Raw genomic sequence first — 27,380 nt, forward strand, 5'->3', positions numbered from 1 at the left:
TAAAATTTTTGGTTCTTGAAATAATAACTAATATTGTGATTGAATAAAAAAGAACAATGATAAAAAGACAAGAAAGATTTTTTTAGAAAATTTGATAAAGGTATGTTATAGACATCTCAAAAGGAAAATTTTTTAATTATTCATATGAAATATTAATATTCCTGTTTAAACAACCAGTTATCAGGTCCTTTAAATAGCAAAGGATTTTCCCTCCACTTCTTATGTTCCTCAATACAAGACATCAATTTATCCTCCTCAACATCTTCCATGCCAAGGATATCCTTCACTCTTTTCTCATATTGATTAAATTCTGCATAATTATCCTTGCCTCTAGTATCTTTTCCCTTCTTAACTATTTGTTGGATACAATCACCTGATTGAAAGCTGTTGATTAAAAAGGTTTCTAGATTTGAATTTCTTGCTGCATTGACAAGCTCATGATGTAAACATTCTTCAAGATATTTATCCAGAATCTGAGCATCTTGCTGTTCCTTCCCCACTTTTCCTAAAACAGTTGGTTTCTTTGGTGTTACAAAATGATTTGGGATAGCTATAACCTTACACTTTGGATCGAAATAATAATCAGCAACTTTCTGTTTTATCTCTTCAATCTTTTCTTTAGCTAAAAGTCTCTGATTGTCTCCTGCAGGTCCATGAAAGTTTATACTCATTTTACTTAATTCTTCAGCCAAATTCAATGTTTGAGAATCTTGTGATGATAAAGGAAAAAACCCAAGTTGAAATCCACAAGTACAAATGGAAGGATCTGTAGACTCCATCTCATTTTCATCCTTAATGTATAATATGTTAACCTGACTGTTCCTGTTTAATAAAGAATGGCTGACTATAACACAATCATGGTTAATGACATGTTCACTTATTTTACTCATTAATTTAATTTAATTAAGCAACCTTCAATTTTAAGATTTTTTATTTCTTATAGACCAATATCTAAAAGTAATTTTAAAACTAGATTGAAATATATTTAGATAAAATTTAATTTATTATTTTCAATGAAGATGTTAGAGATGGTGTTTGGCATTTGCCAGCAAGAAGCAGAAAAATAGTAGAAGATTTTCTATAAATTTAAATGTCTTGTGGCTACGTAAACAAGAAAGTCAAAAAGTGGGTAAAATGGTATTTACCCTCCCCCAAGCCCCCCCCCCCCCCATAAAACATTTTTTTTTATTTTGGCTGGGGGTAATAAGAGTTGATGGATACTTCATGATATTTATTACAATTCTAGAATATTATATTAGCCTATCTGAATGATTTTGAAATCACAAAATATCTTTGTGTAAAACAAGACAAATATCAGAAATTTTTATAAAAATACAAAATACAATACCAAATTTTAGGCACTATAAAAATAAAAAATACCTACCTTTTTAGTATCACTACCAGGACCTGCACAACCTGTGTTTCCATCCATTTCAGTTCCACTGCCTAATTCATCCATCTCTAAATGAAAAAAATTTAGATTCAAGATTAAGATTAGAAAAATGCACAAGTAATTTTGGATCTTTCCTATACAATACCTAGAAATATTTTTTCAATTAACACAATAACATCCATGACCATTTTTACAATATCTTTAAATCTTTGTTCCCTCAGCTTTGGCAAATTGGTTTTTTTTTTAATAAAATGGCTTGGCCTCCAATCTTTGGTATTGTCCAAATTGATATACCCAAAAGTTGATATAGGCTTTTATAAAAGATATAATAAATCTTTCCTGTAATGAAAAATTGGTTCTAGTGCAGTTCACAGTAAAATATTCCTGGTTTTTAGAGGTAATCACATTTAGAATCATTTTACCATGAACTGCACTAGACTTAAAGGGACTGTGAATGTACATATTTCTCATCATATTATCAAATCTTAACATTTTCTAAGCACCTTTCACTATACTGATCAACCAAAAACGTTCTATTAACAAAAATATTGATGATTTATTCCTGGATTTTACAGCATTTCAAGAGGGAAAAATGGAAAAACAGGGAAAATCTGAACGTTTTTATTTATCAAAATGTTTCTAGGGATATTTAACTTGTCATACATAGTTTACATGATTTAATTACTGTTTAGGATTTATTTTATAACATAAAATTGCCAATTCATGTTTTAATAACATAGTAATTAGGTAATAAAGATTGATTTTAAATTCGTATTATTGACAAACAAATACCTCACTGTCTACAAAGGGTTGAATCTCATAGGTTATTTGAAATGATAATATTTTATATTGTGCCGGACAATAAATAACCCACATTTGATTACACTTTTATCAGACTGTTTATAAAGAAATATTGCACCTGTATTATATACAAATTTGTAATTAAAGGTTGGCGAGAGATGGGCCAACTGACGTTACTTGGATACTAATAAGAAAATCTGTCTTTTGCTTTGTTATTGTATTTGATATTAAATAAAAAAATATTGCTTATTCTATTAATTTCAAAGCAATTACAGTTTGGTTTAAAGCAAGGACTATGTTAAAAGTAGACTTAACCGTTAGGAAAAACAGAGAACTATGTCCAAAAGATTAGTTTTAGCTATAGAAGGAAAAAAAGACATTTAACTGCACATTTATATACTCCGGAAATTCTTTCCCTAATCTTGGATATAGTAAAAATCGGCGGAATAAGCCATTATTTAAGGAAACAAGAGCCTGTTTTGCCCTATCTTTGAGATTATGTGAATAAGATGATGTTAAGGTTTGATAATCCGATGAGAAATTTTTGTTCACCGTCCCTTTAAACAATCTAAAAAATTATTAGCTGCTCTCAGGGAAACCTTTGGCTTCAGATAATAATAATCAGATAATTCCTATAACAGAATATCACTGTATTGTAATACTATAGCAAGACCCACCTTAAACAGATATAAAGTTATCTCCTTGCAATCGAGTTTATTCTCGCCTTGAGCTGCAAGAGTACTGCCATCTGTTGTGTTGGTAGCAAGTGAAACTGGAGTATCTGTACTTCTAGTTTCTATGCTTGTTGCAATGTCAAAAAATTTTGAGAAATCGCTGTTGTCAACAGAATTGCCTAAAATTTAAGGAGATTTAGAAGAATACTTAAATTAACTTAAAGTTCTGTTATATTTCTTTTAAAAAATCCTAAGGTTGAGTACCACCTCTGGCCCAAAATGCTTTATGACGGGGTCTATGTAGATTATTATTAAGCAAAACCATTTTACTAAATATTTATGAAGTTGTTAGAAATGCCAAAAAGACAGACAGACAACATGAGCACAGGTCTGTAGCATGTAAGATCCAAGGAAAGTTTATAACTATTTCAGGATATGTTAAAGTAGCAGGACAGCTATAATTCTGCTGCCCAAACTAACCGCCATCCCTAATCTGCCAGTGAACTGGCTCCCAACTATACACCACAAGGGTAGAATGTACATCCATCCCCTCAGTCATATTTAACTGCTTTGTAGGAGAGCTTAACCTAACTTAATAACTGTTGTTTCATGTAAATAATCAGTATTGTCTGTGCTTTTCACCAATGAAGACGTATTTCAAACAACCACATTTTGTTTATACTTTATTATATACTAGCGGCTTCGCCACTAGCCTCTAGGGGCTTCGCCCTATGAAGTAATGGGAAGTCAACCCTCCTATATAGAAATATTCAAAAAAATTATTCTTTGTTAAATTACTCTGTGGTAAAATTAAACCCAGGTTGTGCGCTTTATGCACAAAAATTTCAATTCCTACAAATTAAACCCAGGTTGTTTGCTGTATACACAAAAATTTCAATTCGTAAAAATTAAACCTAGGTTGTTCGCAAACACAAAAATTAAAATTTGTAAAAAAAATTTAAAAATTTTGGAAGTTGGGATTTTTTATTTTTGGGGGGATGGGGTGTCCCACCCCCCAAGAAAATAGCTTAAAACCACTAGAGGACCAGTAGGTATATTCCCAGAAGGGTAGAGCTCAATTTGATCAGCAGTTACTGAGAAATTTTTTGGGGGGTGGGTTTTTTTAGTTTTTTGGGGGTTGGGGGTGTCTCACCCCCCAAGAAAATAGCTTAAAACCACTACAGGACCAATAGGTATATACCCTGAAGAGTAGAATTCGATCGGTTCCGTGGTTACCAAGATCTTAATGGACGGACAGACAGACGGACGGACAGACAGACAAACGGACAGACATCGTTCTACTTTGTTTATAGACTAGCGACTTCGCCCCAAGCCTCTAGGGGCTTTGCCCCAAGAGATGGTAAAAAAAGTGTAAGGTGAAATTTGTAAAAAAAAATATTCCACAAAGGAAATCTTCCACAAAGGAAATCTTCTACAAAGGACTAAGGATATTTCTTACAAAAAAAAAAAGAAAAAAAAAATGGGGGGGATTTTTTTTATTTTTGGGGGGGTTTGGGGTGTCCCACCCCCCAAGAAAATAGCTTAAAACCACCACAGGACCAATAGGTATATACCCTGAAGAGTAGAATTTAATCAGTTCAGTGGTTACCGAGATCTTAAGGGACAGACAGACGTACAGACGGACAAGCTACTTTGTATTATAGATAATACAAAGTAGAATGATGTTTGTCCGCCTGTCTGTCCCTTAAGATCTCGGTAACCAATGAATCGATCGGATTCTACTCTTCAGGGTATACGCCTACTGGTCCTGTGGTGGTTTTAGGCTATTTTCTTGGGGGGTGGGACACCCCAAACCCCCCAAAAAACAAAAAATCCATCCCCCCCCCCCATTTTTTTGCTGAAGAATTCCTTGGTCCTTTTACGAATTTTACCAAATTTTTTTTTGATCACCACTTGGGGCAAAGCCCCTAGAGGCTAGGGGCGAAGCCGCTAGTAGATCTATATTCTGCTTATTCAGTTCTGACACTCTACTAGTGTTAATGTTCTTTTGTTCTTCCTTTTTATTTTATAGCTTCGCTTTTATGAATGTTGTCATCCTTAAATAAAATCCTAATGAAGTATAACAAGATTTATATCTTAGAAATACTACCTACATAGAATAAAAATAATTCTTTCATAAATCCTAAGATTACAAAAAATATAACTAATGTAAAACAGTTACAATCAGTGTCGTGCTTAAGTAGGGTGTTTATCAATGTCAAAACCACCCCTTAAAATTGAAATAGGAAAGACCTACCTGATTCCCCCCCATTCTAATGGTAAAGGACCCAGGAAATCTTCTGCATAAAAGAATATATATCCCTAGAGGCAAAAATATGCAAAGGAGTGTTCATACAAGTTTGTGAAATTTTATATGGAGACCTCATAAATGCTATTACTTTTTTTAAAAAAATAATTCTTATATGTTTTTTTTATAAAAAAAATTTAATCGGCGAATTTTGGCAATAACCCGCTTGCAGAAAAACGTTTTCATCGAGTTTTGGGAAAAAACCTCTTTGAAATATTAATTAATTATTCAAATGTCGTCTTTGTGTTAGGAATCTGTTGTGTCATGTTCTAATTATTTGTTTCTGCTAAAAAAGTAAAACATAAACAATGAAAATTGAATATGTCACGTTTTTACTAGCAGTCTAATTAAAACAAAATCATTTAAATTCTGGCTAGTTAATATCTAGTTACTTATTATATTTTTAATTGAAGAAGTTATGATACGTTTTTTAAAACATATATGATAATTAGTTAATTTTCACAATTTTATTTCTCTGTACCTAAGGAGATTACTTTAATTTTGATGAACCCTTTATTTAATCATTTTACTTTAATTATTAACTATAGCGGCTACGGCCCTAAGGGCTTATATGGGTATTTGCAGTAGTGTTGGTTGAATTTGATCCCCTATCTCCCCTCTATTTTTTTTAGTTTTAACAGTAAAATAAAAAATCCCATTAAAAATATATGTCTGGGGGGGAAGGGGTGGGAGTTAGTTTTAAACCTTCCCAGGACCTATAAGACGCTACATTGGAATGAAGTACCATATCGGTTCAGTGGTTAGTGAGATCCTTCAAAACATCCATACACATTTTCAACATTTTTGGTTAAAAAAACTGGTTTTAATCTTATGATTGTACATATCTATATTCGTAGAAAACTGTATAATACAATGCTAGACATAGTTTTTTTTTGTATGGATGAGAACCGGTTCCTATCCACCGGATTTGAATGAATGCGAGAAATAGTTTTACCAACTATTGTCACCTTTTAAAAAAGACTTTCATTGACCCTAAGATATTTTCTTTTGCATGAAATTTTAATATCTACTTTTTAATGTGTCTTCGCGCGCTACTTAGCTACATTCAAAACACAATATATTTTACCTCGTACCTTATTAACTAAAAAATATATTTCAGAAAATAAAATGTGCATTATTTAGTGAGCCTTCTTGTGAAATGACGTTAATTTAAAGATAGTTACAAGTAAGTATCATTATTTTTGTATACCTTTCTGAAAATAGGCATATAATTTTCACCTACTCTATCAACTAAAATTTTGTTGGGCTTTCTGGTCCTTTGTATGTCCCTTGATAGCCAAATAGTTTGTAAGTCTTTCCACATTATCTAAAACTAGAAGTATGGTTTGTTTAGTTTTAAAATTGTCTAACCGAGCATAAGCAATCTAGAATACTACGAACATCCATATATATACGTACATCTCTCCGTCCGTCTGAAGATATGCGGCATAATACATAGAAAAAAAGATTCACAAATTGACTAACAAACGAACATTGACTAACAATGCCTACTTTTTGCCTGTTTGGCCAAGGAATCGTGGTATAAACAATTATGTCATAGAGGACAACTATATCCCTAACATGTTTAGGCTACCTAACGTTTGAGAGATTGTATTTATAAAACGTTGTGTACCAATATTATATAATTTCCAGTCCAATGTACCCCTCTCTTCTCCTATGATTAAGTTTTACTAATTACCTAATAAATGTAAATAATATACCTACCTATGCATCGAATTACGTAAAGTAAAAAGACATTCTACTTACCAACTAAAAGAAAATTTTTTTTACTAAATGTTTTTTTTTACTAGTGTGCTTCGCCAAATTGATCAAGGGGGGGGGGGGAGTTTTGACACATTTGCATAAACCGTGTGTAAAGGCTTTATCTTTGCACTTAGAGGATAGGTTGTTAAAGATAAAATCATTCCTATATGATGAATTTCCTCCAGATTTATGATTTTTGGATAGGTCTCCAGATTCCGGAGCTCTAGGCCTCCAGGTGGTCTCTATACAAAAAATGAAAAAAAAAATTTTTTTGAAGTGTTAGAGGTCAACTTACAAAACAAATGTAATTCACATATTTGAAGAAAAAACATACATGTTTTGTTTCACAAACTGACATCTAACTTAACAAAAAAAATTTACCTTTCCAGAGACTACCTGTAAGCCTATTCAAAAAATCTTAAATCTGGGAGAAATTCATTATATAAGAATGATTTTATCTTTTATAACCTATCCTCTCAGTCCAAAGATAAAGCCAAAACACACACTTTACGCAGATGTGACAAAACTTCCCCACCCCCCTTAATTTCTATTGTACCAGATATTGACTTTAAAGAGTTTTTTTTAAATGTCACATAAAGTTTTGTTTAAATTAGGGATGGGAATCCGTCGAATTTTTGGGCCGGATTCGGATTCCGGATTCTGAAGGAATCCGTCAAAAAAAGTGACGGATTCTTGCGGATTCCGGATTCTTATTTTTGGCGGATTCCGGATTCGGATTCCGGATTCTAGCAGTATTTTAAAAGGCCGTCCGTCACAGAGGGATAGCTTTTTTCGTTGATTTATCACTATGTTACTTGGTTGAAGCCTTGATTTGTTTAAAGTGTTGACTTCCAGCATAACTAAAACATTTACATCACATTAGTAATTATTAAAATTTGTTATGTAGAAATTTTTTTTGATCTTTGCCTTCAAACAGAGGGAGTTGTAAGAAAAAAGACGGTAATTTTAGCCTACCAATTTAGAATCCGGAATCCGCTATAAAAAACGGATTCCGGATCCGGATTCGGATTACAAAATTGGCTGAAAATTGGGCGGATTCCGGATTCCAGATTCGGATTCCGGATCCGGATTCCCATCACTAGTTTAAATATAATAATACCATCAGCTTGCGGAATGGGAGTCTAGTCCGATATCAACAGTAACACCCATGCAATTAAAATTTGAAAGGCCTTGCCCTTTTTTCACCTAAAGAAATACTCTCCTGGCGAAACCCTGTGCACGCCACTGTTTGAAACTTTTGGCTTGATAGAGCATCAATTACTAACCCTAGCTTTTGAAATCACCCATAGAGAAGATAATTAATTTTCCTAAAATATCAATTGTAAAAATAACCATGGATTATAGGTAAATGGATAAAACAATGGACTATAAATTAATATGCATCCCCAAAATGATTATGAACAAAATTACCCTATCTGTAGATTACTACTGATTTGAAACCACAATAAATATTTAGTGTAAGTATAGTAAAGTTTTAAAGTAATGAATAAGTTAAGTTTGGGTACTGGTGTAATTTAGATTACTATGTCCCCTCCCTCCTTAAAGAAATAAGCATGTTTTTCTTTATCGACAAAAAACTAAATGCCTACCTATATAAAAAAATTTATGTAATAACCTCTAACAAAAATAAACTTAGCCTTTATATTTCAGAATGAGGTGGAATGGAGGCAGCAACAATCTACGTAATGTCCTGGGTTACCACCAAAAAAAGGTACCTTTTTTATTTACCTTAAAGATGATTACATTAATTTTCGGTTAGGTTTTATTGATTTTAAGTTTATTTGGGGGGGGGGGGGTATGATACTTGACGTATATTTATTAGAAGGATCAAGCTACTCTTTAGCTAGTGTCATTTATGTATATCTCTTATAAAACAGACGGGATATGTAAGATATACTTATGTCTTACAAGTACACTAAATTTTGCCACTGACTTTTCTATGTCACTACGTTCGTCTATCAGAGACAGTTGCAACAAATTTTTGGTTAGTTTTTAATTAATTTTTAATTAATTTTGAGGTTATTTTAAAGGGCGAGGGTGCTGTATATCATAATTGAATTTATTTGTTTAGTCTGCTTTTACACGAAAGGACAGTAGGCATTATTTTTCACAAAGGCATGACTTTTCATGAAAACTATTTAGTTTTTATTCATGGAACTACTACTTTCTTAAAAACTGAAATCTAATACCTACTTAACTAAAAAAAATTTGTTTTCTAATTTTCAAGAGAATGGTATTTTTTGTGCCGATTGCCGTAAACATAATTTGCAGGCACCTGTGATCATTAATTACACAGCTGCTGTACATGAAAAGATACTTTTATCTTATTTAAGGGTTCAGATTGCTTTTTTTCCTTGGTTTGTTTCTGTTAGACTAGAAACTTTGCATCTGACTGGTTTGTGGACATCATCATCGCTCCTTAGAGGTAAGCCAAGGTCATATTTTTTTATAGGGGTGGGGGGGGGGGGGGGGGATAATACCCTTTTCTGAACAGATATTTGGATGAAAAATCAAATAAGTGGGTACATTATTTCCATAACCAAACTCCAAAGAAATCATTGTTTTAGAACGTTTTTTTCAAATATATCATCAAATACAATTTATCCAATAACTACCTAAACTCAAGAAAATATAAAAAATACTTGATACATCTCTTCAAAAATCAAAATTGTAAGTAAGCTTTATTCAAGTATAGGGTTGATTTTAAATTAAATTTGTTATTCTCCTAACTGAATAGATTTTTAAGATATCAGTTTGACAACTCCCATACGCCCCCCCCCCCTCCCATAGAAGAGAAAAATTCATTTCTAAAAATAATAAAAACAACACGTAAATGTAGCTCGTCATTATTTTAAGTTTTAAAATTGTAGAACGGGTCTTTTGATTGATTAGATAAAATTAAATAAATACCTATGGTTTTAATTTATATGTTCGTTTTCAATACCTATTATTCGTGAAATTAAATTATTTGTAGTTTGTAGGTTTACAACAATATTTTTTTCAGGTGGAATGAAGTTCATTTGTTGAGATATTGTGCCTGTGGTGGAATTTGGGGACAGAACTACGAATGTTTACATTATTGTGAAGCAATTATCAATACAAATTGCATCATTTTTATTACAGGTATTTTATCAAAATTTTCTCAAATCTAAACCTATCTAACTTTCATTTTTAGATGTCATGTTTTTTTTATTTAAATAAGTAAATATTAAATAAATAATCGAATTCTTAATTTAACTTTCTAGTGGCTCTGACCTAATTGTAAATTAGGGGAATGAAAATATACTTCTGCTACTTAAAAAATGTATTGAAGCTGGCCTAAAACCATCCTTTACTCATGAAGGAGATCGTGATCTTAATAAACAAATTTCTTATTATTACAGGATAATGTTTTAAAAGGGGGGGGGGGGGCGAAAGTGACACTTTTTGAAACCAAAACTAAAAGTCAAAGGAACTTGACTAAAAAAATAGTTACAGGTCTGACATTTTGTATGGCAGTTGCTTTATAGGGGTACAATATGGAACTGTGAAGAAACGGCGTCGCAACCGCCGAAAACCGCCGTGAAAAGGCAAAAAAAATTTCGGCGGGAAACGGCGGTTTTGGTGGTTGCGACGCCGTTTCTTCACAGTTCAATATTTTACCCCTATAAAGCAACTGCCATGCAAAATCTCAGGTCTGTAACTCTTTTTTTAGTTGAGTTCCTTTGTTGACTTTTAGTTTTGGTTTCAAAAAGTGTCACTTTCCCCCCCCCCTTTTTACAATCTTATGTTCAATATTATGTACAGAAAGTACCTATTTGAACGCCGGATCTACTAGTTAATATTTATATTAGGGATGGCAATCCGGATCCAGAATCCGCCCAATTTTTGGCCAATTTTGGAATTGGAATCTGTTTTTAATAGCGGATTCCGGATTTTTAATTGGCAGGCTAAAATTAGTGTCTTGAGTTTTTTCTTTCAACTCCTCCTCTTTGAAGGCAAAAATTTTCATCAATATATATAATATATTTAAAAATCTGGTTCGATTTTCGGAAGTGAATTTTAGAGAACACCAAGAACATTGATTTTTAGGACATATGTAGCACTAAATTTTTTAATTTTTTTTTTTAAATCCTTTTAAAATATTGCTAGAATCCGGAATCTGAATCCGCCAAAATTAAGAATCCAGAATCAGCAAGAATCCGCCACTTTTTTTGACGGATTCTTTAAGAATCCGGCCTTAAAATTCGACGGATTGCCATCACTAATTTATTTACCTATTAAAGTTAATCTTTTTGTTAAGGAGTTTTGATATCAGAGGAGGACAGGATTGTTAATTCCATCCCAGTTAACGAGATTCCCAAGGAGTATTCTGTTGACATGCTACGTTGACATCCTTGGCTACACAGAAAAACAAAACATTTTATATTATTTTCATTAATGTTTTAATTGTTGTGTTAAATTAATAAAATTAAGTCTGATTTTTTTATTACTTTTATTATTGGTAAATTGTAATAATATTCCAACATCAATCGTGTTTTTAAAAGCTTAGTTTCTTGTACCAATTACCTATAGTGTTTGATATTATAGCGTGTTGACGGATTTGAATTTTTTCCTAAACCGCGTTATAACATGTCAAAGTTCATCCACTGCTGCAATCAATTGGTTAGTTGCCTCTAAATTAAGTAGTATAAAAAAGCTACAGGACCTATATTTTTTTTTAAATTCGTCTCTTAAGGTTAAACACCTGCCATAATTCAGGTTTTTTTCTCCAGATATTCAGTACTACCGGCCGCCAGAAAGGGAGGGCGCACTAGTCCCCAAAGTCTTACAATAAAGTTTTCTTATTCGTTGGCTTAACAACTTTAATTGATTTTAATTTTAATTGGTTGTATAAGTTGTGTGTCCAAACGTTTCAACCACTAATTTTAATCTACAGAAGGGATAATTTTGTCATTGGGGATTTACATCAAATTATTGACCATTGTCTTATCCCTTTAGATCTCTTAGCGGCCTCGCACAAAGTATTGATAACGTTTTCTTATTCGTTGGTTTAACAACTTTGAGGACTTTAATTGGTTGTATTATGAAGTTTTGTGTCTAAACGTTTCAACCAATAATTTTGATCTACAGAAGGGGTAATTTTTATATTTTATCAATGGGGATATGCATCAATTTCTTGGCCATTGTCTTATCCCATTAGATCCCTGAGCGTCCGCACACAAAGTATTGATAGCGTTTTCTTATTCGTTGGTTTAACAACTTTGAGGACTTTAATTCGTCTGTTAAGGTTGGACACGTGCCATATTACGTTTTCTTAAGCATTTATAAAGTTTTCCTATTCTTTGGCTTAACAACTTTGGGGACTTGAATTGGTTGTATTATGAAGTTGTGTGTCTAAACGTTTCAACCACTAATTTTAATCTACAGAATGGATAATTTTGTGTATTATCAATGGGGATTTACATCAAATTATTGACCATTGTCTTATCCCTTTAGATCTCTGAGCGGCCTCACACAAAGTATTGATAACGTTTTTTTATTCGTTGGTTTAACAACTTTGAGGAATCAATTCGTCTGTTAAGGTTGGACACCTGCCACATTACGTTTTCTTATTTGTTGGCTTAACAACTTTGGGAACTTTAATTTTCTGTTAAGGTTGGACACCTGACATATTACGTTTCCTTATTCGTTGGCTTAACAACTTTGGGGACTTTAATTCGTCTGTTAAGGTTGGACACCTGCCACATTACGTTTTCTTATTTGTTGGCTTAACAACTTTGGGGACTTTAATTCGTCTGTTAAGGTTGGACACCTGCCACATTACGCTTTCTTATACGTTTCAACTACTAATTTTAATCTACAGAAGGGATAATTTTGTGTTATCAGTGGGGATATACATCAATTTAATGGCCATTGTCTTATCTCTTTAGATCCCTGAGCGGCCGCACACAAAGCATTTATAAAGTTTTCCTATTCCTTGGCTTAACAACTTTGGGGACTTTAATTGGTTGTATTATTAAGTTGTGTGTCTAAACGTTTCAACCAATAATTTTGATCTACAGAAGAGATAATTTTTATGTTTTATCAATGGGGATTTACATTAAATTATTGGCCATTGTCTTATCCCTTTAGATCTCTGGGGACTTTAATTCGTTTGTTAAGGTTAAACACCTGCCATATTGCGTTTTTTTCTCTCCAGATATAAAGTACTAGCGGCCGCCAGTAAGGGAGGGGACATTAGGCTGTTTATTACAATAGTCCCCAAAGTCTTACAATAATGTTTTCTTGTTCGTTGGCTTAATTTATTAACCATTGTCTTATCCCTTTAGATCCCAGGGCAGCCGCACACAAAGCATTTATACGGTATGGCCTAAAACCATGCAAATAAAGTAGTAAGATTTGCCTGTTAATTTTCCCTTCAATTGTAATAACATTGCACGCAGGGGACAACGGTCTGTTTATTACACTAGTCCCCAAAGTTTTATAGTTTTTTCTTATTCGTTGGCTGTTTTATCTACAGAAAGGGTAATTTTATGAAAAGTCATTGGTGATGTACATCAATTTATTAGCCATTGTCTTATCCCTTAAGATCCCTGAATTGCACCTCTTGCTATGCTGTCTGTAGTTATGGTGCAGTTTGGTACAAAAAAAAGTTAAATATAAATAAAAAACAAATGGAGATTCTTTGGCAGAGGATTTTTTTTATATTTTGTATCAATAATACATACAGAAATATTATAATTTATAACATTCTTAAAAAGGAATCAAATAAGACTAGAATAGGTATTAATATTTTCTAAAAACGATTTTTCTTTGATAAAACTTGTATGGTTGGTAATTAAAATTTTTAATTCACAATTAATGTTCATTTTTTGGTGGGTTTCACTAAAATGGCATGATTCGCCATCATTTTAAATTTTAACTGTGATTTGTAAAGCATTTAGCACTGTTTTTTATGTGATTAAATCCCGAAATTAGCTTCTTTTTCACTAAATTATTAGAATTTTGTTCACTAAGTTTTTGGTAAACAATGTTAAAAATTTCAATTTATAATTTGAAATGTTGTCTTTCTCATTATATTAAACTTCTTGCTGAAAAGTATCTGAAATTATTTTAAAAATTCAAATTTGGATAAACATTCAAATATACATAAACATGATATAATAGTTATTTCTTGTATCGTATTATAAACGGCTTTCCGCGGATATAGAATGTACAATTATAAGATTAAAACTATGATTGTACATTTCTATATTCGTAGAAAACTGGATATAATACGATGCTAGACATAGTTTATTCGTATGGATGAGAACCGGTTCCTATCCACCGCATTCGAATGAATACGAGAAAAAATGTTAGTCCTCTATGCATATTCGCTTCGTCTCTTATTTTTATTTACATTTCGTATTGTCTGTTTATTTTTATGTTTCGGTCTGCTATTGATGAGGGGAAAGCATTACAAGTGCTCAAACATGTTATTTTTTAAAATTTTTAAGAGGTAGCTTTGCTTATCAAAAATATTGTTTTAGTATATTTAAAAGCATTAAAGTAAAAAAACGTTCTTTTATATATATATATTAATTTACCTATAGTTATATACATATATACTATATGAAGCTAGCTTTTGAATCAGAAAAAAAAGGAGTTTAAGAGTTTAAAAATGAGGTTATAATATATGTAGTCTTTGGGGAATAATGTTTTGTAGATTTTGTTTGAAATCTTATTCACAAGGAAAAAACCGATAAAAGACAAAAGTTTTAAATGTTTTAAAAATTATATGGAATTTTTTATCTTCAAAATCTACTACCCCAACATCACATATCAAGAACCGTTTCTGTCAGCGGTTTTTTCGTAAAAAATGCATATAATTCTTTATAAGGCGGATAATTGTGAAATTGTGTTGATTAAATTTTTTGTTTAAAAAAAACATACAAATAATCAAAATTTTTAAAAATCAATATAATTTTTGAAATCTACATAAAAAATTTCACAAATATAGTATACAATAATGGGTAAAAGGGTAAATATTCTTGATCTGCAGAAGATTTCCTAGGTCCTTTAAGGTTACTGGTTACAATGTAAATGTGGTAGGCGGCATCATACCGACAAGCCTTTTCTAGAGTATGCGATGCTCCGTGTTTACCAACTCACACCCCGGCGCTAATCCCAGCTTATCACCATTCTATCCAGCCCCTCTCTGGGCATTGTCTACACATCAGAAGCGGCGGTCACCTTGGACACCGCTGATAATGGGAGGGGCGCTGCCCCTCTCCCCTTCATGCCCCCAGCAACCTACCCTTTTCCGGGAGATGTCTACCTTGCCCCTTACGGGAACCTACCACTCTACTGCTCACCTGAATGGGGCTCCGCCCCATCTCCCCCACACCCTCTTCTACCTAACCCATTTATCATCTATTTTGTATATAAACTAGTAACCTTATTATAAATGTATTCAGTTCAAATATATCTCTTTAACAGTAACTACTTGTAGTTCTTTATTGATAGAATCCTAAAGGCTAGGGGCTCTTTTGAATCGAACTCGCGTTGTAGGGTTGAAACGCTTCACCCTACCACAATTTGGTGTCAGCGTGTTTCAATCGAGCCCTGCTAAAATAGCCGATTCTATCTCTGATTGGACCCTTTTGCAAGTAAGGGGACAGTCAGCTGCCAACCCAAGAAGTGTTCCTGGCTGAGAAATTGGACCCTTTTCAAGCAAGGGGACAGTCTATCGGCATTCCAGCAGCCTTCAAGAAGCCAACTGACCCGAGAGACGGCCTTTTTATTTTGAACACACCACGTAGGTATTTTTACCTACTGCAGGTAACTTTTGCCTGCTGAACACACCACAGACAACCTAATTCTAGGGCTCAAAGGACCCAAAGGTCTAAACACAACTGTAGGTGAAAGCCTCGTTCCCGAGCAGTTACACTAGCTGACACTCCTAAAAGCTTGGAGAATGCTAGCATAGTTGTAGTCGCCTCCTGCGAGTATCAAAGGACTAAAGGTCCAGACGCAGCTGTAGCTGAAATCCTTGTTCCCGAGCAGTTACACTAGCTGACACTCCTAAAAGCAGGGAGAATGCTAGCATAGTTGCAGTCGCCTCCTGCGAGAAACAACCTAGAGGGGAGTCTTGAATAAAAACGACCACATTTGCCGCAATGTTTTGCGATTACACTTAGGAAGGAGCATATGAATGCATTGTAGGAAGTGTGGGGCACCCTCTGCGGGGTGTAACAACTGTGCTTAGGAAGGAGCATAAGTATTGCACCACAGAGGTGTCCATCATTTGCCACACTGTTGGGTAGTCACGATTGGGGTGATACCGCAGTGTTGGAAGTGTTGTCCACGTACTTTTCCGCAATTACTGGGGAATTGTACACCACTTAGTACAGCATTTGCCACACCGCTGGGTAGCTGCGATAGGGGCACTGCCGCGGAGATTGGAAGTGTTAGCCCATACGGTTAGAGCGGGTTCTAACTTGGCACGTGCAGCTGGGAACAAGCCCCAGGGCACAAGTAGGCCAGACCCATGAGACTGAGTGCTAAGAGCGGGTTCTAACTTGGCACGTGCAGCTGGGAACTAGCCCCAGGGCACGAGTAGGCCAGACCCATGAGACAGAATGCTGCGTAGATGGTTTCCCCCGAGAATCTACGAGACCAGGCGGGCCTCCAGAACCGCGGAGAGCGGCGAAATCTAACGGAGAATCGTGCGTTAGACGGCTGAAACATGCCCACTGACTGGCTGAAACATGCCCACTGACTGGCCGAAGCAGGCCAAATAACTGTAGATGGCTGAAACATGCCCACTGACTGGCCGAAGCAGGTCAAATAGCTGCAAACTGGCAACGTGTTGGCTGGACAACGCCCCAACACGAGTAAGCCCAGACCCCGAGATGGACAGCTGATTAGCTGGTCCCCCTGAGAAGGCAATGTGTGGCTGGGAAGCTCCAGCACACAAGTAAGGCCTACCCCCTGCGACGGACAGCAGGACACGCATCCACGGCGCCTACAGGACGAGTATTCCCTGCCGCCACCGCTTCCAGATCCACCTGTTTAGCTGGGACAAGCCCCAGGACACAAACCCACGGCGCTTGCAGGACGGGTATTCCCTGCCGCCACCACTCCAGATTCGAACCCATGGCGATTGCAGGACAGGTATTCCCTGCCGCCACCGCTCCAGATACGAACCCACGGCAATTGCAGGACGGGTATTCCCTGCCGCTACTGCTTCTAGACCCACCTGTGTCGCTGGGACCACCCCAGGACACAAACTAACGGCGCTTGCAGGATGGGCATTCCCTGCCGCCACCGCTTCAAGAATCAGCTTCTAGAGCTCTGTGCCCCCACCATGGTGTGAGAGGGCACCATAGCTGCGGCCCGGCCGCCGCCGAAATTCCGCCCGACGCCAGCGAAACGCGAGAACCCCCTGTCTAGTGGCCAGGATTTACCCTTCCACATCAGGGTGCGGTTCCCCACTCACGACCCTTCCCAGCACGTGCAGGTCAACGCAATGATAGACCCAGGCAACTGTATGCCCGGGTCTGCAGTAATTTTTGAGTCCCTCATGCACGCAATGGGCGTGCAGAAACTACTGATTCCAACACGTACGCATATCATAACTGCCGATGAAAAGGGGCAGTCCCTCCAGGTAATTGGCAAACTAAGCGAGCTCTATATGGCGGTGAGCCATTCGCTCATCCTCCATTTGTACAGCATGACTGTAGTCAGGAATCTCTCGCACCCACTGAGCTTAGGGGGGGTCTTTCTGTGTGAGTTCGGAACTAGGCTTTGTTTCAACATGCAGACCCCCTGCCTGTGGGTGCGTGGGGAGTTTATCCCCCTCCACGGTGTCCCAGTGGACCGCGAGACCGCCAAGAGAGAGTTAAGCTACAAGGGGCGGAACCCGTCGAGTTGCGGCCAGCTAAGTCCGGGACTGGGCCCGTCAAGTTGTGGCTTGATGCCCCCGGTGCCGGGCTCGGCCAGCGGAGTACAGCCACCCCCGGAACCAAACCCGTCAAGTCGCGGTCAGCTAAGTCCAGGACCAGGCCCGTCAAGTCACGGCCTGAGGCACCCGGTACCGCGCTCGGCCAGCAGAGTCCGCCAAGACCGAGCCCGCCAAGACGCGGCCGGTCCCCGCCAAGTCCGAGCCCGTCAAGTCATGGCTGGATGCCCCTGGTGCCGGGCCCGTCAAGTCGCGGCCGGCCACCTCTGAGCCCGAGCCTGCCAAGTCATGACCAGACGTTCCCGGTGCCGAGCCTGTCCAATTACGGTCAGCCACCCATGACAACACTGAATATGAACCAAGCCACAAGGAGCCGCTGCCGGGCCTGAACCCAGAATCATCCCATGTTGGTGAGAGCGGAACCCACTGGGTGGACACGGCCCTCACCGCCAGCAAGGGAACCAACCTGCTGGCTGTGACCCTTCTACCTGTACCAGACACGGGTGCGGTAGAATCGCCAACAGCCTTCCCGGAGACCGATTGCCTCCCGGAAGCCTTCCTGACTGAGGATACTTTCATCAACGGCCAACCGTGTCCTCCCGAATCCATCCCCGAGTGCTCCTACCAAGCCGAGCCCGTCAAGCCACGGCCGCCTATGCACACCTTGAACGCCGTGTTCCCCTTGAATGGGCCCCGCTGATCACGGCCAAGCAAGTCACCCTGCCGGCCTGCAGCCTCACGATGGTCTCCATCCAGCTACTTGGCCAACCCCTTCAGGTCACAATCCGCTTGGCTGTCCCAGCGCAGCAGTTTGGGGAGCACTACCTCCCACGGGATGCTGGCCTCCCTGCGGCTAGGGAGCTAGTCAAGCCTGATGTTCTGGAGGTTTCCACCAATCTACCCCAACGTCTACATGCCAGGGGAGAACCTGTAGGACTCCAGGCAGACCTGGAGCTGGACAAGACTGAATTCTGGGAGACAGACCCCATGCTCAAGATGGAGGGACCAAGCGCTCCAGGACAATGCCAGGGCGTCAATTACCCTTTTGACCCAGGAGGATGGAATCTTAAGCCGATACAGCCCAGGGCCGTAGGAAGAGGCCATCACCCGGCACCAGAAGTAAGGGGGAGCCAGCCCCCCTGAGGAGAGTCCAGGCCCCCACAGGATCAAGGCCTGGGGAGGACCCCAACCACAAGCCTCAGGACTGCCCGCCGGGGAATCTACCTGTGACATCAACCCTGTACGGTAGGGTTGCCCCTGGAGGCCCCGTTGCAACCATGTCCTTTCACTCGGACCCGCCACTACCTGGTCACCTGGCCCAGCTTATCGCCTGCCTTGGACAAACGAGACGTCCCACTTTGCAGCAAGAAGTCAGGGATGGCCAGCTTGGGACCCTCAACCACCTGGCATCAATGACCACCGCCTGGCTGCCGGTCATCGTATTGTTAATGTTGAGTGGTTGTACCTGGCTCTTACCTCTACACCTCTCGATATTCTTACAAATGTTCGACCGGATTGGAAAGTCAGCGACTGAGTACAGCAGCGGGGGTATATGGCAGCGTAGGAGAGTCCAGGCATCCAGCCTGTTGCCATATCCAGCGCCATCACAGACACCCAGAAGATCCCCTGACCAAGGCTCAGGGGGTTCGAACCCATGCCCGAGAATTGGTTGCCTACGAGAGAGGTACCAGACCCCCAGGACGGGCCAGAGGCCACCAGAGGTTGATCACCAAGCCAGCCCAGAGCAGCTGCCAGCCATTGCAGCATCTCAACCTGCCCTGACACAGTGCCACCAAGGGACAAGCCCCCCAATGGGAGATGTGATGAGAGGAGAGGTTACCCCTGTCACCACCAAGGAGAGGAGAGGGGCAATGACCGTTGCCGCCACGGAGAGACCAGACCTACTGTACGAGCCAAGAGGAGGAGTGACCACCATTGCCCCCAGGAAACCAGCCAACAGGGATCTGCCAGAATTCGGAGACCCTGCTTGGACGCTAGGGCTCCAGCCAGATGAACCGAAGGAGACTTTAGCTGAGGCCACCACCCCAGCTGTGGACTGGGTCAGAGGTGCAAGGGGATCGCAGAACACCACTCCCCAAGAGGCCTGGAGGCCCCTGTGAGACGATTGGCCGCCTGCCTCTGCACAGACCCAGTAGCGACCAACCTGCCTGTTCCTGGGAAGGATTCACCAACTCTACCCTCAACTGCCAACGAGTGGTCACTTAGATAAGATAAGATAAGATTTATTTTCCTAAGGTGCATACAATTAGGGCGAGTTACTGATTAAGTTTACAATGGTTTACTAAGGTTTCATCCTGAAATAGATTGCAATTTATAATAATAATGTTTCTGGCTGAAATAGAATGCATATATATATATATATATTATCTATTACAATGATAGGATTTCAGGAATGTAGTAAATGTATCAGTTTTATTTATTATACATGATAATAATTTAAGTATGACCAGCTCAGGGCTGTATTAAATATTTCGTCCGCTCCTATATTCACATACATTTTAAATATAAGATTACATTTTTATAATTATGAACACTGAGCAGCTGTGTCACGAGTGGATGGCTTAACCCATCAGGGTTGTTGAACTGCGAGGTGTCTTGCAGCGCTTACCAAATCATGACATAGCTTATAATAGGATTTTTGCATGAATATTGATTACATACAATAAGATAAAATACTATAATATTCGCTAATAATACCCTTAACGACCGTTCCACCTTGCTTATTTCGGGGTCTCCAAGAATGAGATCCATACAATTAAATTACGGATGTCGTGGGATTTCTCCACGCTTCTATTCCCGTTCTAGACCTTTTCCTTGACCCACCCAACTTTTCCCTGGATTAGTTGAGTTTACACATTAATGTTATTCTATATCCATGGGATATAGCATCCCATTTCCGTAGGTACCCAATGACTTTTTCCCACCCCAACAAATCCTTACATCCCTGTGGCAATTGACGGATTAAGGCTTAGATAAACATCAAGATTGAGATGTTAACAAGGACGTTAACATTATTGTGTGAAAATACGTACTTTGAGAGATAAATAAGAAGTAAATAAGAAGTTATGAAAAAAGAAAGAAAAGGTGTTTATTGAAATTACTTTTGTCTTGAAATAATTTGAAAAGATTTTGTACCTATATATTTAGTTTTCTTAAGAGCGATTAATAATATTGAAAATGTTTTGCCAATGTATCCATATTCGAAAAACTTTGCTTCTTAGTTGCATCGGCTTACAGAAATGAAAACATGAAAGTTTCTAGTTTGGTATGGGTACAATTGGCTTAAAATATTTAAATATCTAAATATCGTACATCTATAGCTTTAGTTATAGTTTAGCTTTGATTTTGTGTGTTATAAATTCTAAATTCTACGGGATAGACAAGACTTAAGACTTTATTCATTATATTAAGTTTGATATTTGTTAAAAAAAAGTAAAAAGAAGAAGAAACATAAAGTTAAGATTTGAAATTAAGATTTGAAAGTTATTCGTGAGATTGACACCGGAAGTGCTGCGGGCGGCAGCCTCAGTATGTCCAGCCGGATCCGGAGAGCATGTACCGCTGCAGTGGCTGGCCCTTGGGTCGATTTAGCACTGCGCTTTCGAAGCGTCAGGGAAAAGCTTGTCACACTGCTGTGGCAGCTTGATGAAAATTCAAGTTTCTTTAAAGAAGTGATGGTCCTTCATGACCATGTGTGTTTCTATGATCAATATTTGTTTTTGAATCGACCCCAAGGACTCGCCGGCCACTTTCGCAGTCTACTCCGCCTGCGGCATATCAAGATTGCGGCTGTTCTTTGTGAACAACTCTGTTCCCGATATGCGGAGGTGGGAGTCAAGTACATGACCTGCCAGCCCAACTAGACCTACCTTATCTGCCATCCACAGCTCCTCCAGTATCTTCACTATTTGTTGATTCCATGTTCTGAAAAAATAATGTTTAAGATTATTTTGACAAGTGCATAATTTACATGGAATTAGTGAGGAATAGAGACATAGAGACAAGAACACGTACAGACAATGACGATAAAATGTTACAATTTCCAGCACACAAAGTGATGAAATTATCTACACTTGACCCATCCCTGTATACGCCTTTATTGAATAACCTCACTAATATCGAGTCTTAACATGTTAATCTGTTTAATATTTCCACAATTAATATTAATACATAAATTATGCAGTGTTGTTAATAATAAAGAAATTAGAATTTTGTGCCTCCTAATTGATATTTCTTTTGTGACGTACCTCAATGCTGCTCTATAACTATGTTATGTACATGTAGAAAGACAATAAAGTAATAAGCACCTATACTTTCTATACTTCTTACTTCTTCCCTCCCCCCCCTTGTGTATTTTGGCAAGCCTTCCAGGCTTTATGCCTAGTATCTTGATGTTGAGCTTGGTTTAAGTTGAAAAGTTTCGAGTTATCAAGCGTTCCCTCCCTCCCTCCCTGATATATCGGGCGAACATTCCATGTTTCTTGCCCAATGATTTGATTCTTAGGTAGTTTAGATTATAAATTTGTATATACTAGATAATAAATTTTTGTTAGTTTTAGGTAAATCTAAAGGAATAAAAGATAAAAAGTAAAAGAATAAGAAGATAAAATAGATTAAAAGACGATAAAATCATTAAAAAGCGTTTATGTTAATAGAATAGAGAGTTCTTTGGTTGTTAGTTAACAAATTAATATTTAATATTTAAGCATTGGACTTTCTCATTTATAACTTATGCAAATTCTATTTGGTTTAAGAAGAAAGTATGGCATTTTCTATTAAACTCCTTCTCACTTTCAATTTGTTTTATGTTATTTGGGAGATTGTTGAAGATAGTTGGAAAAGCGTGAAAAGGTGCGTTTAATAGAAAATTTCTGTTTCCTCCTTGTGCGTAGGCAAAGTTATTTGCATTTCTCATGTTATACCTGTGTCGATCTCTGGAGAACTCCCAGGTATTGTTAAATATTTCCGGCTGGAGGCCATTCTGATATTTAAACATAAATTTGCAGACGTTATATTTTATGAGTAAGTCAAAAGGTAAGATTGAGTTGCTTTTAAAAAATTCAGCAGTGTGGGCTCTACTAGGTATGTTTTCAATTATTCTTATTGCGGACTTTTGAATCTTAATAATTGAATTCAATAAATATTGTGGACATGCAGTGAAAAGAATGCAGCAATACTCAATATTACTTTTGATGTATGATGAATACAAAATTCTCAAATGTTTTTTGTCAAGAAAGTGGCGCATTACACGCATTGAATAAATTATTTTAGAAATTTTTGCATATACTTTTTTTAAATGATAGGTATATTTTAATTTTGTATCCAACAGAACACCCAAATGCTTGATAGACCCTTCATTTGCATCAGTTAGTGATTTTTTCTGGTGTTATTCATATTTACAAAGACGTTGAATTCAGACTTAATTAAAGATTCTTCGGGGGTGAGTTGTTCTCTAGGAGAAGTGAAAATCATACACTTGGTTTTTAAAGGATGAATCAATAATTGGTTTGAACTGTACCAGGTAGTCAGTTTTGGGATTATATCTTTGGCAAGCTCAATGAGTTCGGCAAGTGATTCTTTCTCCAGGTAGGAGAGAGCATCATCTGCAAAAAGGTTAATTATTACATTTGGATCTATATTAATTAGATCATTTATAAAAATCAAAAACAATATAGGTCCCAAAACCGACCCCTGGAGTACGCCAATGATAATACTTTCCAAAGTTGAAAACACACCCTTAAAAAAAACTTTCTGCGTACGATTACTATAATAGCTAACGAACCAACTCAACGGTAATCCCCTAATCCCTGCGTTCCTAAGTTTTTCAAATAACACTTCTCTATTTATCATGTCGAAACATTTCCTGATATCCAAAAATATGGATAAACAGGAATTGTTTCGACTAAGGCACTTTGTGATCATATTTGAAAGGTCTAGGATGTTATGATAGGTTGAAACCCCCCTCCTAAACCCAAATTGGCGTGCGTTGAAAAAATTTCTTTCGTCTAAGAAGTTGACCAAGCTATCACATACATGTTTCTCCAGCGGTTTGGAGAAATTATCAATCAGACTGACACCACGATGGTTGTCAGTCTGATTGAGTGAACCTGATTTGTGTAAAACTATAACCTTGGAAACCTTCATGCTAGAGGGGAAAGTACCGATTTGGAGGGATAAATTATAACAATGACAGAGGGGTTGTGCTATCACATCCGCACATTTTGAAAGTAGAAACATTGATACATCATTTGCGTCGGTACTTTTCTTTGGTTTAATATTTCTGATTAAGTTTATGACTTTAAATGGGTAAAGAGGTTCAAAGAAAAGTGAATCTTGGGTTGGGGGTGGGAGGTACTCAGAGAAATGTTTGTTTGTTGTTGGGATCTCAGGTTTTAGTGAAGTTCCAAGGTTACAAAAAAATCTATTAAATTCGTTTGCGATAGCTTGGTCACCCTCAATTTTCCTATCCCCAACTTCCAAATATGAGCACTCAGCTGCCCTCTGATCAAAGCCTAGCATTTCCTTTAAGCATTTCCAAAGTTTCTTGCTGTCCCCCCCACAATTCCTAATATTAAGTCTATAATAATCAAGTTTAGCTTTCCTTACATTTCTGTTGTAACTGTTCCTATATGAGTTGTACACTGCCTCGCTCTCTCTCGTTTGTTCTCTAAGGAAGTTGTCATGCAAGGCGTGTTTATGTTCACGCATTCTCAAGAGATGTGGTGTCATGAATTTTTGCAGGGGTGTAGTTTTTTTGTTTTTCTTAATCTGAACGACAGGGCACAAGGTGTTGTACAACTCTAGGAATTTTTTTATAAAAATATCATAAGCAGCGTTGACGTTATTTTTATTTAAGACATCAGACCAATCAGTACTGTACAATGCTTCGTTTAATGAATTAATGTTGTCATCACCCATCATCCTTTTTTCATAGAAATCAGGTTGTGTAGGTTTTTTTCCACCATTAATCCTGAAAGCATTGACCAGCATTAAGTGGTCTGATATCTGGGAAGTTAATACACAAGAAAGCATTAAATTTTGGATAAAATTACCTACGCCAAAAATATCAATTAGTGTGGCACTTGTTCTTGTTATTCTTGTGGCTTTAGTTATTGTGTTTAAGACCCCGTTAAAGTTTAGTGCTTCAATAAGACGCATACTATGACTATTGATATCATTAAGTTTAAGCAAGTCAAGATTAATGTCACCAACAATGAAAAAGGGAAGGTCAAGTGCAAATATCCTATCGAGTAGTTCTAGGTATGTGTCGAAGAATTGTTCGATTTCGTCATTAGATTGATTCGGAGGCCTGTACGTGTTCAGGACAACAAACTTGAAGCCATTGAGAGAAACTTTAAGGCATATGCTTTCGCAGATCCTTTCTTTAAATGAGATCCTTTCAAACAACCTGTCTACTTTATATTGTTTTTGAATAAGTATCCCAACCCCCCCCCCCGCTGATGCTTTCTAAGATTAGTGTGCCAATTGTATCCTTCTACATTAAAAACGCCAAGATTTGCTTCGGTATTAACCCACAATTCTTGACACGCAAGGATTGTGGGCATTATACCTTTATTTCTGAAGTTATCAATACAACTAAGAATTTCGTTATATTTTGCGTGGATACTTTGACAGTTAATACTTAACCCTTACAGCTCGGGCCCCAATTCCCACCTTAATAGATCAAGGGGGGGGCTCCAAGAGCCCCCCCCTCTATCTCGGCTCCTGTTACAGATAAAAACGTAAAATTTTTTTCTGGTGGTTCATGTGTATTTTTAGAGAAAATTACTTTTCCTAGTCATAGCAGCCAGGCCGCTCCTTAGCCGCTTTTTAGCGGCCAGCCGCTAAATTTTAAAACAGCTGTAGAGCGGCCAATTTTGCAGCTAGGATGACCAAATTTTAGGACGAACTTTTATTTTTCATAACAAAAAAATTCCTTTTTCTGATCATCGCCAAAAAACGGCAAATAACGGAAACCGCCATTTTCGGCGGTTATGGCGGTAAAATGGCGGTTGGCGGCGCCGATTAATATTTTTATCTGTTTGATGTTGCTCAAGGATTCACCAAAAAAAATTATAGGACTCTAGCTGTAATAGAAGCCACGATATTCATGATATATGTCTGTAGTAAAAGCCGGCCAAAAATCGGTCATAAAGTCGGTCAGGGAGCGGTCAAACGGTCATAACACATTTTTTCTCAGAAGGTCATTGATATCTAAGTATTCACCAAAAAAATTTTAGGTTTCTCCTTATACACAAAAGTCATAATGTAGAAATTAAGATTTTTTTAGAATTTTTTTCTAATTTTGGTGCTACCCAACCGACTTTGACCGGACACCATGACCGACACAGAGCAGATATCCTAATAAAATTAACTCTTGCCGACGTATAATTACTAAACTTAAAAAGTCATGAAGTCACAGCACTCCATTTTACCTACAAAAAAAATGAGATTAAAAAAACTAGAGGGGGGGGCTCTTGGAGCCCCCCCCCCCCGATCTGTAAGGGTTAATAGGATTATTAATTGCTCTTTAAATGATTTTAATTTACTTATTGCTGCATTTTCTGTTAGGTAGGTACAATTAATATTAAATTCTTCTTCTAAACCTTCGAAATTATTGCCATATAAGGGATTAAGTAAGTCATATAACGGGTTGAGATTTAAGTCATTCGGTACCTGTTCATCTAATCCATTAGGGAGGTTTGTTGGAGGTAGGTTCAAGGTCTGGATTTAGCGCAGGAGGATTAGCACGAAACTCGCTCGGTGGGAACAACTGAAAAAAAGTATAAATTAGCGAATAAAATACATAATAAAATAGTTTATATTTACAATATGGGTTGCGAGAATAAAACATTAGTGAAGGGTGTCAATAGATGAGCCCTCCACTACTTTACTAGTTCCTACCCTTAAATAATTTTAGGAAAAATTGTGTGTATATGGGTAGTTGATTGAGATTAAGTAATTTGAGAGTTTTGATTAATCTTAATTACATAATGGTATATGATGCACAAATAATTTTAAGAATTAATTAATATTAATCATAATATATGAAGTGTAATGATTCATACGTTTTAATAGCTTTCTTTTTAACGGCGATAACATTAAATTAAATTAGCGGCGATAATAATAATTTAGATGGTAGCCAGATTAATCTTTAATTATAGCAGTTAGACAACTATTTTAGACTTTTTTTATGTTGCCTTTATAACTAGGTAGCTAGATAACTAGGTACTATCCATAGATTTAGGTCTAAGCTATCTTATCTTACTGTTTTTTTGGCGTTTCTGACTGGCTGAACTTTCTGCTGTGTTGGCTGTGATTTTGAGGGCTCGAACTCACTCTCGGTCGCTGCACTTGTTCTCGCTGCGGCTCCTTGGCTGGCTGGGCTCGCTGTTGGCGGGCTCCCTGGTCTTCTGTGGACGTCGACCTGTTCAGCGTCTGTGGCTGCCTGGGCTCCTCCTTCGTCTGTTGGAC

At 37.5% G+C, this 27,380-nt stretch overlaps 3 protein-coding genes across 3 annotated transcripts in view; 1 reads left to right on the top strand and 2 right to left on the bottom strand.

The window, feature by feature from the left end:
* The window catches only part of LOC145335343 (uncharacterized), a 91,666-nt gene that overhangs the window by 37,078 nt on the left and 27,208 nt on the right, over window positions 1-27,380 (bottom strand). The window lies entirely within an intron of this gene.
* The window catches only part of LOC145335345 (uncharacterized), a 36,684-nt gene continuing 9,456 nt past the window's right edge, over window positions 153-27,380 (bottom strand). The window contains exons 4-6 of the mRNA XM_080181081.1: window positions 2,872-3,047; window positions 1,385-1,461; window positions 153-791 (exon numbers count right to left, since the gene is read on the bottom strand). Of these exons, the coding sequence (XP_080037207.1) occupies window positions 153-791; window positions 1,385-1,459 (714 nt within the window). The 5' untranslated portion in view covers window positions 1,460-1,461; window positions 2,872-3,047. The remainder of the gene's footprint in view (window positions 792-1,384; window positions 1,462-2,871; window positions 3,048-27,380) is intronic.
* Window positions 5,920-11,427, top strand: LOC145304165 (uncharacterized). The gene is made up of 5 exons (XM_080145936.1): window positions 5,920-6,362; window positions 8,612-8,672; window positions 9,295-9,396; window positions 9,966-10,084; window positions 11,244-11,427. Exons 2-5 carry the CDS (start codon window positions 8,623-8,625, stop codon window positions 11,330-11,332), a joined length of 360 nt encoding a protein of 119 aa, XP_080002062.1. The 5' UTR covers window positions 5,920-6,362; window positions 8,612-8,622; the 3' UTR covers window positions 11,333-11,427.

Source organism: Acartia tonsa, chromosome 13, assembly GCF_053477335.1.
Source record: "Acartia tonsa isolate MP-2025a chromosome 13, ASM5347733v1, whole genome shotgun sequence".
Classification (NCBI taxonomy): Eukaryota; Metazoa; Arthropoda; class Copepoda; order Calanoida; family Acartiidae; genus Acartia; species Acartia tonsa.

Excerpts from the sequence above, each read along its gene's own strand:
- LOC145304165 (XM_080145936.1), top strand. The coding sequence starts at position 8,623 with ATGGAGGCAGCAACAATCTACGTAATGTCCTGGGTTACCACCAAAAAA. Across the intron at positions 8,673-9,294 it reads TGGGTTACCACCAAAAAAAG|GGTTCAGATTGCTTTTTTTC; the intron begins GTACCTTTTTTA and ends ATCTTATTTAAG. Across the intron at positions 9,397-9,965 it reads CTCCTTAGAGGTAAGCCAAG|GTGGAATGAAGTTCATTTGT; the intron begins GTCATATTTTTT and ends TATTTTTTTCAG.